Below are 14,571 nucleotides of genomic sequence, written 5' to 3'. Positions count from 1 at the left end.
AATGTTTTAAATATGTGTGCAAAAATAGAGAAATGCAGTTCTGAGTCACACTGACTGAAATGTATTAACAGAGTCATTTTGCTTTAAAGCTATTGTAACATGAATGTTAATAAAGACTTATTGTCAGATTTATAGTTTGCGTATCAAAATATGTTTTATTTGAATGTATTATTGTGCTGTCTTCATTCAATTGCTTTAGCCTAAGTGAGGCCATGCAGGCCCTATAATCATGATTGTGCAGAAAATGTCAGGTCATCTTGTTCACATGTACCTTTTTTCAAATTTCGTTCCCATGAGAAGGCTAGCCTGGTAATAGATGTCTATTGTTCTACACACGGAGTGTGAGAAAACATCCTTGGATGTGAAGCATCCTGGACTGTGGACTGACAGTATTAACATTTGTTTAAATTGTGCATGGAAGTATACAGATGGACGCTATTCTCATGACAGACCTGGGAAACCATGTGGCTGTTTCAAGTTGGAGTCACTTGATTGATTTCTATTGGATGTTGCTCCTTCAACGTCAGATAGGTTGAGAACTGACAAATCATTTTGCCCTATGAACTTTAAAATACTGATGAACAGTGGGACTAAGATTCAGATTCATCAGAACTTTTCTGCCATTCTTTGCTGCATGTTGAGCCCCATGGACTCAGATATATTGTCTTCCCTGCCCTTGCCCCTCTGAAATGTCACGCTGAGATTTAGGGCAAGATGTTCGAAAATACAATTTTGCATTTCTTAAATAGCGACTTCATAGAAATCACTATTTAAGAAATACAAAATGCAATGTACCAAGATACCGATTTCCTAATAGCGAGTCCTACTTTGATGTTAAGAAATCCCATTGCATTTGAGTCAATGGGCTGGTTTTGCATTTCCTAAATAGCGATTTCTTATTAGGAAATCGCTATTTATGAAATGCAAAAACACGGATGGCAATGGACAAAAGGACCCCTTGGTGCACCCCAAAAATGGGGATACACCTCTAGAGCACACACATGCCTAAGAGGCAAGTGTGTGTTCTATTACAATTATAAAAAACACTTTGGGCGTCTTTAAAAGTTGCACATAGTTATCATCAACTTCAAATAGATGGTAACTGCATCTCTTAAATGCCCAAGTCGCATTTATGAAACGCATGGTACATCAGAATATGAATCGCACATAGGAATTTCTGATTTGTAATTTCCTATTCTGGGAATCGCAAATTGTGATTTATCCAGGCTAGAAATCACAATTTGCAATTCCTTAAAGGGCTTTGCATATAAGAAAATCCCAGTTTGCTTTTCTCAATGGACCAATATAGCGATTCGGACCATTATGAAAGGCAAGCAGGCTTCGTACATCTGGCCCTTAGAGATCTCTCTACCCCAAGGAAGAAGACTCTTGATCGAGCTTCTGATATGCTGACGCATTCCCTTTTTTCTTACTTTTTGCCTTAGTTAGCAACTTGTTGCCCAAGATTACCTTTTTTCCAAATTATTTTTGCCCTTTTTGTTCTTTCTGTCGTTTACCTGCATGTGTTTGGCCCTGAACATGTTATTTCCTGATTGGCTGATCTGTAGAGTTTTCCCTTGCCCAACTAACTGGAACTTTGATGAATTGAAATGCCTTGAAGTTTACTAAATATGGGCAATGTTTTTTTTCCATTCATCTGGTTATTTTACCAATGTTCTGTACTGTCTTTGTTGAGTGCCTAGTTCTCTTGATGTTAGTTCACTTGAACTTATTTTGACACCTTGGTCAGCACTTGCTGATTTTTAATCTTTATAACTTTTCTTGAGAACTGTCTACATGACTCTGAGCTTCTTTGTAATAAAACGCCTTAATTTTATTCTTAACAGGAGTTTTCCTTGTATGGCCACATTGGTCATATTGTGTAAAGTAATTGGTGTGTATTGATAAATTGTTTGCTTCCTCCCACCCCTTATGATGGGTCCAAAGATGCTTTGACCTTGTTGAGTACTGATTCCTGCAAAGGATGAAAATGCTCTAGGAGTGGTGTAGATACACATGCGCTGCAAAGACAGTAAAGCTGTGCCTTTTGTTAGGGGTAACGAGCAGATGATGCAGCTATTTGGAAGAAAATTCTTATGACTGTTTGGCAGACTAAGAGCACCTGCCAGGCCTAGATATTCACGCAGTAGTATCTGTTGGATGTGTACAGGGTTCGACCATGTAGCACCTTTACAGATGTCTGCGTTTGGAATGTTTCCCAAGAAGGCATTAGATGCTACATAGTGGACTGTGCTCAAGGCTCTGTATGTAACATAAGCTTAGCTCTAGTGTAACCTGTTTGCACACACTTAACAATTCATCAGGCAATCCCGCCCTTTAAATAGGCTTTCTTATGAGGAGTTTATTAAAGGAAACAAATAATTATTTTGTTTTTTTATATAGGTTTAGTTATTTCAATATAGTACATTATGGCCCATTTGACATTGGTAATGAAATTTCCTTTCTGCAAAAGACCCTGGGTTTGGGAAGAAAACTGGCAACTCAATTGTTTGGTTTACAAAAAAAGGGAAACCTCTTTGGTAAGACACTTCAGGTTGGTTTGCAATGTTTCCCTATCCCCGTGTACCTTAATAAAAATTTCCTCCACTGTTGGTGCTTTCAGCTCACAGAGTGTCGTGAGAGGAAGGCTATCCTCCAAAACATGAAGTTAGCACCATAAGAGTGAGGTGGCTCAAAGAGTGGCCCCATTAATCTTCTAAGACCTATTCAGTTAACATGCTTCTGCTGGAGGTGTTGTTGGAGAAATCACTCTCCTATGATACTCAATGAATATACTGACCATAGGCATTTAAAAAAAAGATACATTTTTCTCTTCGTTCTTCATGTAAGCTTGGGCTGCAGCTAAATGTAACCAGATAGAAGTGTAAGTCAATCCTGTGTTTTGCAAATGCAATATTGGACATATTTCTTCTGCTTTGCAGAATGTTAGGCTTATGTGCACAATTTGTTTAAACTCCTCTGGGGTTTGATGGAATCAAACTCTAAGATCCCATGTTCCAGCATGCTAGTTTCAGCTGGTTGAGGTTCTGATGTCTGAGATACCCTGTGACCAAGGAGTCTGTGGTAATAGCCACTTGCTGTTGAGTGTCTTGAATGTTCTAGACAATGTCTCCGCGAGCAAATGCAGTGGAACGCAGCCTTGGCTCTGGTAGAATGAGCCCACAAGACCTCCGAGAGTTGTTTTCCGGCCAATATGTGGCAGATCTTAATGCAGAACACTATCCATTGTGAGATGGTCCATTTCTACATTGGCTTCACTTTCTTAACACCAACATACTCTACAAAGAATTGATCGTCCAACTGAAATGAGAACTCTCTTCTTGGGTCCAAGCATGGAGTCTCTCCTATTCCTTAGAAGGTGATGTTTTAGCCTACATGAAAAAGTATCACAACCTTCAGGAAGAAGAAGGCAGGGCCCTAAGAAACAGCGTGACTGGGTAAAAGATGGAACAAGGAAGGTGTACACAAAGGGTCTGCAGTTTGGTGACCCTTCTGGCTGATGTTACAGCCACTAAAAGGACTTTTGTGATAGTCAGCAAGCTAAGTGGGCAGTTGTGTAATGGTTGAAGAGGTGCAAACATGAGGAAGGTAAGGACCAGATTAAGATCCTTCTGGGGCATGATGAATAGCCTTTGGGGAAACCTGTGTTGTAGTCTTTTCAAGAACATACATACAATAAGTGACTTGAACAAAGAGGGTTGGCCCACAACTGCAAGAATGCCAAAACAACAAACAGATAACCTTTAACTGCGCCCAGAACAGAGCCCTGCTGGGCCAGAGAAAGAACAAAAAGGAGAACTTGGGATAAGGGTGCAGAAAGGGGGGACTAGAAGGGACAACGTTTCTAGATGCACACCATGGCACAAATATGTCACGAAAACAGGCATATGCCATCTTGGCAGAGGGACACCTGGCTGCCAGAATCACCTCATAGACTTTGCAAGGACGGTTGAAAGCTGTCAACTTTCAACTCTCAATCTCCACGCATGAAGGTGGAGGGTGCACAGGTTCAGGTGTAGAATCCTCTCCTATTGCTCCGCCAGAAGGGCAGCCTATTAGGAGGATCAATGCTCATGCCTCAGACGCTCGGGATACCAATCGGGAGCCACAAGAATGACTTGTGTCTGGTCGTTTTTAATCTTCTCGAGAACTCAGGTCTACTGTTAGAAAGCTTACAGTCTTTTCAAGTAGGGACCCTCACTCTAGTCAGGGTAGGGTAGTCACACACTCAAGAGAATCTCTGCTCATCCCCTTGGTAGATTGGCACAACCAGTCAGGCTTATCTCAGAGGCAATGCATAAAGTATTTGCGCAAACACATACAGTAACACAGTGAAAACACAACAGAAGGACTCCACACGGGTTCAGAAATATAGCCAATATTTATCTAAATCAAACAAGATCAAAACAACAAAAATCCAACACAAGAAAAGATATTCCTTTTTAATGTTAAATGATTCGTAATCCATAAAACTCAATTGTTGCATTGTTTTAGCACAAAGTACCTGGTATGCGTAAAAAATAAAGCAGCAGGGGTGAGGGTGTGTCAGAAAAGCAAGTAATGTGTTGACTTCTTACTTGCAAGTGAGGCTGTGCGTCGATTCTTTCCCCGCCGGGTAAGCAATGCATTGATTCCTTTCTCGCAGGGAACAACTGGGTCGATTTCCAGACAGGCATCGTCTGTACAGTGATGTTGAGGTTTTAGCACCCAAGGATAAACCGTGGGAAACCCGGAAGCCTGGTAACTATGAAGCTGTGCTGAGCTGGCGATGTGTCGATTTCTGCAGCTGCACGGCAGGCGCTGTGTTTATTTTACAGCTGTGAGGCGGGTGCTGCGTAATTTTAACATCCAGGGTGCGGCAGCTGCGTCAATATTTCTGCTACTTTGCTCCACGGCGTGGATTTTCACCAAGGTTTTACCAGTTTCTCCTTCCAAGGGCCCAGGGACTAGAGTGGCACCACTTGGCAAGTCAGGGGTCTCAGCAGATGGAGTCTTTGATGTCCCTGAGACTTCTTAACAGGAGCCAAGCTCAGTCCAAGTCCTTGGAGAAACTTCACAAGCAGGATAAACATCAAAGTCCAGTCTTTGTCCTCTCTAAGGCAGATGTAGCAACTGCAGGCCAACCCAGCAAAGCACACACAGCAAAGGGACAGTGCTCCTCCTCACAACTCTTCTCCTTGGCAGAGCTTCCTCTAGATCCAGAAGTATTCTAAAATTGTGGGGTCAGCAGTCCAGTACTTATACTCATTTCTGCCTTTGAAGTAGGCAAGCTTCAGAGGAAAGTCTTTGCAGTGCACAAGACCCTGCCTCTCCCTGTCCTGGCCCCAGGCACACTCTAGGAGATAGTAAACTGCTTTGTGTAAGGACAGACACAGCCCTATTCTGGTGCAAGTGTCAGCTCCTCCCTATAGTATAGCCCAGGAAGAGCCATCAGAATATGCAGGATACACCTCAGCTCCCTATGTGACTGTCTAGAGTGAATTCTCAAACATCCTAACTGTCACTCTGACTCAGATGTGTGTTCAGCAACCAGGCAGAGGCACAAAATAGTTAAGCAAACAATGCCCACTTTCTAAAAGTGCCATTTTCAAACTTACAATCTTAAAACCAACTCCACCAAAATATCTATTTTTAAATTGTGAGTTCAGAGACCTCAAACTCGAGATCTCTATCTGCTCCCAATGTGAAACTGCACTTAAAAGGTATTTAAAGGCAATCCCCATGTTAACCTGTGGGAGAGATAGGCCTTGCAATAGTGAAAACCAAATTTGGCAGTATTCCACTACAGGATATGTAAAACACACCAGTACATGCTCTGCCTTTTTAAAACACTATCCTGCCCATGGGGCTGTCTTGGGTCTGCCTTAGGGGTGACTGATATATGTCTGGAAAGTGGGTGCCTGTCAGTTCCAAACTGCCCACACAGATATTGCAGTAGCAGGTCTGAGACATGTTTAGAGGGCTACTCATGTGGATGGCACTAGTAGCATTTGATTTACAGGCCCTGGGCACCACTAGTGCACTTTACTAGGGACTTACTAGTAAATCAAATATGCAAATCAGGGATAACCAATCATAATCACAATTTAGATATACAGCACTTGCACTTTAGCAGTGGTAAAGTGCCCATAGTACCAAAACCAGCAAAACCGAAATCCAGTAACCAGTCACAAATACAGGAAACAGAGGCAAAAATACAGGGGAAACCAAGGCAATTAATGCCAGGTATAACAACTAGTATCAGGGGAAAGGCATACAGGAGACAGGAGTTCCACTCAAGATGAAAATTGTCTAAAGAGAAAACCGCTTTGGAAACTTCTATCCGCGCAACTGCTGATATTGCATGTACTTGGTGGTACCATAAATACCTAACCAAGACTTTCCCCACTCTTGCAAGAAACCTTGCACCACCTCTGGTTGGAGATGCCATCTGTGACCCGTCAGACATCAACAGCTGGCTTTGTCTGCCCTGGTATTCAGAGTGCCCGCCATGTGTTGAACCACCAAGGAAATGCCCTGAAGATCCACCCATGTCCGTAAGCGCAGGGCCACTTGACAAAGGGCCCATGACCCCACCCTGTTTGTTGCAGTACCACACAGCAGTCCATGATATATCCAGGATAGAGGCTGAAACATCAGAATCATAGCCTGAATATCCTGTACTCTCTGATACAGAGGAAAGACCCGAAGGTGCACTGTCTGAATGGCTTAGATGAAAGGGAGCACCTGAGATGCATTGACACTTAACCCCAGCAAATGCAGGTGGTCTGCCACAGTTTGGAGGTGAGAGACGACTGCCTGGAGTGAGTCCGCCTCTAACAGCCAATCATGAAGCTAGAGGAAAACTGGAACCCATGACCTCCACAGATAAGAAATTCATCTTGACTGCGACTGTGGGCAACTGAGGATTCAAGACCTCAGCTGCCCTTTGCACCACTACTGCGATAAGGCACCCCCCTCGAGAGCCATGGTAATGGGGAGAGACCAGGCCAGTGTCTGGATAGGTGTCCAAGCCACTGGCATTATCCACCACTTCCTCATACCAGTTGTCCTCTCCGTCATCAAGGTGATGCTGGTAATCATAATGGTCCTCTGGCCACCTCCCAATTGTCACCCTGTCAAAACAAAAAGGCACGGGCTCTGTCTTAGAATGCATGGTACCGGTTGGTGTCCGAGCTGGTGTAGGGCAACACCAATCTGGCGCCTTGTAGGGTATAACAAAGAGTCTGGCACTGTCACAGGGCGTTGGTGGCACTGAAAGCAATGGCACTGCACAGGGTACAGAGGAAGGTTGTAAATTTGCAAACAGCGCTGCTCCAGATTCAACACAGAGGCTGACTGACACAGCGGGTGAACCTGCAATCAGTGAATCAGTATGGGCTCAGCACTCTAGAAAAGTTGGCCAGCCCGAATACGTGGTGCATAAACTTTTAAAAATTCTTGAGTTGGGCGGTGGCTGATCCCAGAAACTCTGGGAGGCGTGGAGCCAACCCTCGCACAGGCTTCACTGGAGAGCAAGTCCTAGATTGACTGACCTGAACTTACACAGAGAAGTCAAAGAGTGCTTCATCTTCATTTTCTTGTGGGACTTATCAGACGACCTAGAACGAGACAATAATCATCTGGAGTGGCTTCATGAATGATCACAGGACCTTCTGCGTGACTGGGATTGAGAGTGCCGCAGGGTCGTCTGATGTTAGGTGTGGCAGTCCTCCCAAGTCTTAAAGTCGTGGTCCCTCTCCAAGCACCAGAGCAAACTAAATGGGGGTTTGTCAGACATCAGCCTGTGAGAAGCACCACATGGTTGAAGCCAGTTGGCTTCTTAGGGGACCTCCCTAGCACACTGAGAGAGCCAATCTAACAGAAAAAAAAACAATTGAGAAAAAAGTGTGTCAAAAATACTGGGGGTAGCTCTCTCTCAATCTGTGCTGACTGGCCCGGAAAAAAAACAAAGGACATCAGTGCGCTTGGGTGGCGCCTATATAGGCACCAAGCACGTCACTTTCAGCGGGGCTATCTATCAGGAGCAGGGTGGAAAACTTCCAGATCCAGTCTGATGCCTAGAGAATATTCTAAAGTACGAAAACTGTGGCTAGATGTCTCTACCTGATATCTGCTCCTCAAATGTGAGTTTTCTTTTTGTAGATGGTTGTTGGTGTAGTGTGTCCAAATAAGGAGGTGAACATGCAAGGATCTTGTCTGAAGAGGGCCGTATAAAGAGTCTTCTCTGAATTACATCTAGCACATCATTTGTTGAAGAGGCTCACTGGTTTCTGAGCCTGGCATCAAGGCCTCTTTCGGAGCTGACTTGGGTGCAAATTTTGGAGCCAACTTTGGAGCAGACTTCAACTCACAGGGCAGCTGGGATTTATTACATTTAATGTGTATATTAAATTATTTGAATTAACAAACTTCATATATTTATTAGGTGCTACACATCATAGTCATTTTTGCGATCACAAATGTGAATACACCTAACTAATAAAATTGCTGATTTTTATCTTAATAATTCTATGGCAAAATATAAATAGAGAAAATAAAAAAAATAAAAATTTGAACCAGTCACTTTAATTATTTATCTGAGCCGCTGATAAGCATTTTGTTTAGTTCTTCCCTCACTGTCTTGTTTTCTTGATGGGGGGAAGAGGGGCATCCTTGTACTTTCCTTGGCCCCACAACAATTTTTCACCGTGGCACGACAATTGGAAAATTGCTGCTCTCCAGCCACTTGTAAGAATTTATACAGCTAGACAATTCAAAGGGGTTTGTTCATTTTTGTATATCACACAGTTTGTGCAATATGTATGTAATGCTATATGACATTTATGAAGCAGATTTTTGTTATAAAAGGATATTTGGGATAGTAGACTGTTGTCTGCAAACAGTAGGATTCCCTACTATTATAATTTGTGACATAGGCTCTCCCCCTGAAACAGTCTAAGGGAAAATGAAAACAGTCAATGGTATTGCTTTTAATGTTTTGACTGGAAATAATTAGTTAAGAAACCTTACCTGTCAATCTGTTCTGAAAGCAGAACTCTTCTATACTGTTAATCTACATTTTATCATCCAGTTACATGCAACATACCACAGGCTGTACAAGAGGTGCTACTCTAATATAGGGGAAACATAGAAATCACCAGGTTGAAGCATCATAAATGAAACAATGCCTTACATGTGAGAGAGTGATATTAGTCTTTGGTGCCACAGAAACACAGCCCATTGAATTCCTGTCAACGATGGCTTTGACTTATGGTTAATTTTCCTCACTTAATAGGTACCATATTTACCATAAGTAGCTATTTCTATCAAAGAGAAAATATTCCCCTGAATGTTCTCTTATTGAATGTGCCTTTACAGGAAAGACATGGCGGAGCGTTGGGTGGGGATGGCACCACTTCATGTAATTTACTACATGTTCATGTAGACAAAGATCAGGTCCTTATAAAAGCTATGCGGTCTGCTGTTCCACAGTGTCTTCTTCCGACTAGTTACCGACTTCTTACTCTTCAGCTGACTTCATCCTTGTTTATCCCTGGGTGAAGGAATGAATAGCTCCATGGAAATGTGGCACACCAGCTAATGTGGGTTAAAGTCATGACATCTATATCCTAAAAGCCATGATTTAAAACCTAATGTAATCATATTGATTTTTCTATATTACAATTTTTATGATGTATTTTTTAAAATGGTTATATGCGATACTGAAGGAAAAAGACTTCAGCAAGCATGTCTTGGAAGAGCCTTACCCAAAAGACACTTTCTTTAACTTTTCCTAAATGAATAGAATTTCCAGGATGGTGGATCTATCCAGACAAATGCAATTCATGTCAAACAAATGCCCACAGGTCTCTTTTTGCCTTGATCACAAAATACATGTGTAAGGAAATGCCTCCTTGGCATGGTTACCCCCTGACTTTTTGCCTTTGCTGATGCTATGTTTTGATTTGAAAGTGTGCTGAGGCCTGCTAACCAGGCCCCAGCACCAGTGTTCTTTCCCTAACCTGTACTTTTGTTTTACACAATTGGCACACCCTGGCATCCAGGTAAGTCCCTTGTAACTGGTACCCCTGGTGCCAAGGGCCCTGATGCCAGGGAAGGTCTCTAAGGGCTGCAGCATATCTTATGCCACCCTGGGGACCCCTCACTCAGCACAGACACACTGCTTGCCAGCTTGTGTGTGCTGGTTAGGACAAAATGAGTAAGTCGACATGGCACTCCCCTCAGGGTGCCATGCCAACCTCATACTGCCTATGCAGTATAGATAAGTCACCCCTCTAGCAGGCCTTACAGCCCTAAGGCAGGGTGCACTATACCATAGGTGAGGGCACCAGTGCATGAGCACTGTGCCCCTACAGTGTCTAAGCAAAACCTTAGACATTGTAAGTGCAGGGTAGCCATAAGAGTATATGGTCTGGGAGTCTGTCAAACACGAACTCCACAGCACCATAATGGCTACACTGAAAACTGGGAAGTTTGGTATCAAACTTCTCAGCACAATAAATGCACACTGATGCCCGTGTACATTTTATTGTGAAATACACCCCAGAGGGCACCTTAGAGGTGCCCCCTGAAACCTTAACCAACTACCCGTGTAGGCTGACTGGTTTTAGCAGCCTGCCACACTCGAGACATGTTGCTGGCCACATGGGGAGAGTGCCTTTGTCACTCTGTGGCCAGTAACAAAGCCTGCACTGGGTGGAGATGCTATCACCTCCCCCAGGCAGGAGCTGTAACACCTGGCAGTGAGCCTCAAAGGCTCACCCCCTTTGTTCCAGCACCACAGGGCACTCCAGCTAGTGGAGTTGCCCTCCCCCTCCGGCCACGGCCCCACTTTTGGCGGCAAGGCCGGAGGAATTAATGAGAAAAACAAGGAGGAGTCACTGGCCAGTCAGGACAGCCCCTAAGGTGCCCTGAGCTGAAGTGACTCTAACTTTTAGAAATCCTCCATCTTGCAGATGGAGGATTCCCCCAATAGGGATAGGAATGTGACCCCCTCCCCTTGGGAGGAGGCACAAAGAGGGTGTACCCACCCTCAGGGCTAGTAGCCATTGGCTACTAACCCCCAGACCTAAACACGCCCTTAAATCTAGTATTTAAGGGCTCCCCTGAACCTAAGAATTTGGATTCCTGCAACTTACAGAAGAAGAGGACTGCTGAGCTGAAAAACCCTGCAGAGAAGAAGAAGACACCAACTGCTTTGGCCCCAGCCCTACCGGCCTGTCTCCCTCCTTCAGAAGAAACCTGCTCCAGCGACGCTTTCCCTGGGACCAGCGACCTCTGAATCCTCAGAGGACTGCCCTGCTTCCAAGAGACCAAGAAACCCCAGAGAACAGCGGCTCTGTTCAACAAAGTCTGCAACTTTGTATCCAGTGGAGCAGATTTAAAGACCCCTGCAATCCCCGCAAGAAGCGTGAGACTTGCAACACTGCACCCGGCGACCCCGACTCGACTGGTGGAGAACCAACACCTCAGGGAGGACCCTCCGGCGACTCCGAGACCGTGAGTAACCAAAGTTGTCCCCCCTGAACCCCCACAGCGACGCCTGCAGAGGGAATCCCGAGGCTCCCCCTGACCGCGACTGCCTGACTCTGAAATCCTGACGCCTGGAAAAGACCCTGCACCCGCAGCCCCCAGGATCTGAAGGATCGGAACTCCAGTGCAGGAGTGACCCCCAGGAGGCCCTCTCCCTTGCCCAGGTGGTGGCTACCCCGAGGAGCCCCCCCCTTGCCTGCCTGCGTCGCTGAAGAGACCCCTTGGTCTCTCATTGAAACCTATTGGAAACCCGACGCGTGTTTGCACACTGCACCCGGCCGCCCCAGTGCCGCTGAGGGTGTACTTTTTGTGTGAGCTTGTGTCCCCCCCGGTGCCCTACAAAACCCCCCTGGTCTGCCCTCCGAAGACGCGGGTACTTACCTGCTGGCAGACTGGAACTGGGGCACCCCCTTCTCCATTGAAGCCTATGTGTTTTGGGCACCACTTTGAACTCTGCACCTGACCGGCCCTGAGCTGCTGGTGTGGTGACTTTGGGGTTGCTCTGAACCCCCAACGGTGGGCTACTTTGGACCCCAATTTGAACCCCGTAGGTGGTTTACTTACCTGCAAGAACTAACATTACTTTACCTCCCCTAGGAACTGTTGAAAATTGCACTGTGTCCACTTTTGAAATAGCTATATGTGTTTTGTGTAAAAAGTATATATGCTATTGTGATTATTCAAAGTTCCTAAAGTACTTACCTGCAATACCTTTCAAATAAGATATTACATGTAGAATTTGAACCTGTGGTTCTTAAAATAAACTAAGAAAATATATTTTTCTATAACAAAACCTATTGGCCTGGAATTGTCTCTGAGTGTGTGTTCCTCATTTATTGCCTGTGTGTATGTACAACAAATGCTTAACACTACTCCTTTGATAAGCCTACTGCTCGACCACACTACCACAAAATAGAGCATTAGTATTATCTCTTTTTGCCACTATCTTACCTCTAAGGGGAACCCTTGGACTCTGTGCATACTATTCCTTACTTTGAAATAGTGCATACAGAGCCTACTTCCTACAACATGACTTGCCATTTATGGATGAACCCTTTCACATACCCCCATACCTCTTGTCTTGCCTCTTCATCAGGCATCTTTTCTTTTTTTATCTTTTCATCCTTCATCTTATAAGCCTCCAGGTGCCAGCCTTACATTCCCTCAGCTATGTTTAAATTTTATTTTGTACACTGCCGCCGACCTAGACCCTAGAACCTCAATCACTGTATTTTTATTAGTGCCTTTATCCTTGCCATTTCCTAATACCTCCTGGCCAATATATACCCTAGTATTTCTTAATATATCCTGGGGTCTCTACCTCCAGTACACAGGCACCTCTGCCCCTATCTAAATTCTAGTATATCGATCTCCGCCTATTCTGTAGTACTTCTACTGTTACCTATGCTTTAGTACTGCTACCCTTATATATACACCCTGGTAGCTGTACTGCTGCATATCACTTCTATCTGTAAGTATACATATCCCCCTCTGACCCTTGCTCCCTTTGCTACTTACATGTTTTCTTGAACCATCTACCTGTCCCACTTGCCTCTCTCCTACTGATGTTTGTTTTTGGTCAAATTTCCTCAAACTGACAGAGGAAAATATTTTTTCCTCATGTTCGCAATTCACAAAAATGGCGTTTCACTGGTGATTGGTTGTAAAGCAGGTGTTCTCCATTTAAATTTTATTTCTCTCTCAAAAGCAGTAGAGCTGTTGATAACATAGTGCTTAGAAATCAACAGTTTTTTTTCTCAAAAGCACAGATATACTAACAACCAGCAAACACCTACATTTATGCAGCTGTCACAATATTAAAAAGAAAAATGTATGGTAGAAATTTTAAAAATTCCACAAACACTTACTTGATCAATCTGTTCTGGGGAAGATGAAGAAAAGGAAGCTCTCACATATGGACACGGCTTTGACTTGTCAATCAAAAACCCATTCCCAGGAGCAAACAGCACCTAAGCAGTAACAGTAACATACAACAATATTAGAGTAGCCAAAGTAACCTGTTAATACTTATTTTATAGCACCAGAACCCAAACATTGGGGCTTACAGGTGAAAGTAAATCCCAAATTTGGGCCATATTACCAGATGTTTTTGCATAATTAAGTAAACTAACAATGTGAAAAGAAATTTGTTTGGAATTAAAAAAATCATATCCAGAATAAAGAATCAGAATACAAGGAATTCTAAAAGTGCAAAGTACACCTATAACAGCCGTGAAACTGCTATTATGGGGGATTGTCGCCTAATGTATGTTTAAGCCTTAGGTTATGGACAATAAAGAGATTGCAGTTATTCACACTTTGCCTGGACATTTCCATCCTGGAAATAGTGGTATGCATTAAAAATATAGTAGTCATTGTATTTAATAGGTGTATATTAATGACCACCCCAGAGATGTATGGAACAGCATTGCTACACTGGAATCAAGGAAAACAAAATAAGTTAAATTTGCATGTCCACCTTTCCATCTGACTTACTCTTGCAAATTCTTTGTTCAGATACAGGGTGCTTTAGTACATACTGGCAAGCAGGAGTATTCCTGGAAATATATGATGTTGGAAGATTTCCATGAGTGGTCCTGTGGGTGTTTGGGGACTGACAAAAAGGAAACAAGCACTGGCAAAGGGAGTGGATCTGGCTTTCTCTTAGAGGTAGAACTTAATAATCGTCGGATGACTGTGTGTGTGGTGTCCAACCTATCCTAAAAAGAAACTCACAGTGAAGCAAAATATTGGCCTACAACCTTAGGTAAGCCGGGAGTAGGGTCCCTTTGCTAAACACACTGCTTAGCAAAGAACGCTTTTCCCTCAAAGAAGGGCACTGTGGAAATATATTAGAAGGTGAAATTTGTGTTGGAAATACAGAGAATAAAAGGCAGACAAAGCAACAGATAGCACAGTTAATATCTCTGTTGGAACTGCTATCCAGTGCTATACCTAGATGTTCAGTGTTGTTCTATGGTTGACAGTAGTTAGTTATAGTTAGGACCACGTTTT

The 14,571-nt window shown here is 43.7% G+C and overlaps 1 protein-coding gene across 1 annotated transcript in view; it reads right to left on the bottom strand.

Moving 5' to 3' along the window:
* AADAT (aminoadipate aminotransferase) overlaps positions 1–14,571 on the bottom strand; it is a 378,880-nt gene that overhangs the window by 11,484 nt on the left and 352,825 nt on the right. Inside the window, exon 13 of the mRNA XM_069244307.1 lies at positions 13,425–13,526. Within this exon, the coding sequence (XP_069100408.1) occupies positions 13,425–13,526 (102 nt within the window). The remainder of the gene's footprint in view (positions 1–13,424; positions 13,527–14,571) is intronic.

Source organism: Pleurodeles waltl, chromosome 1_2 (assembly GCF_031143425.1).
Source record: "Pleurodeles waltl isolate 20211129_DDA chromosome 1_2, aPleWal1.hap1.20221129, whole genome shotgun sequence".
NCBI classification, from domain to species: Eukaryota; Metazoa; Chordata; class Amphibia; order Caudata; family Salamandridae; genus Pleurodeles; species Pleurodeles waltl.
This window is presented reverse-complemented; position numbering and strand designations above follow the sequence as displayed.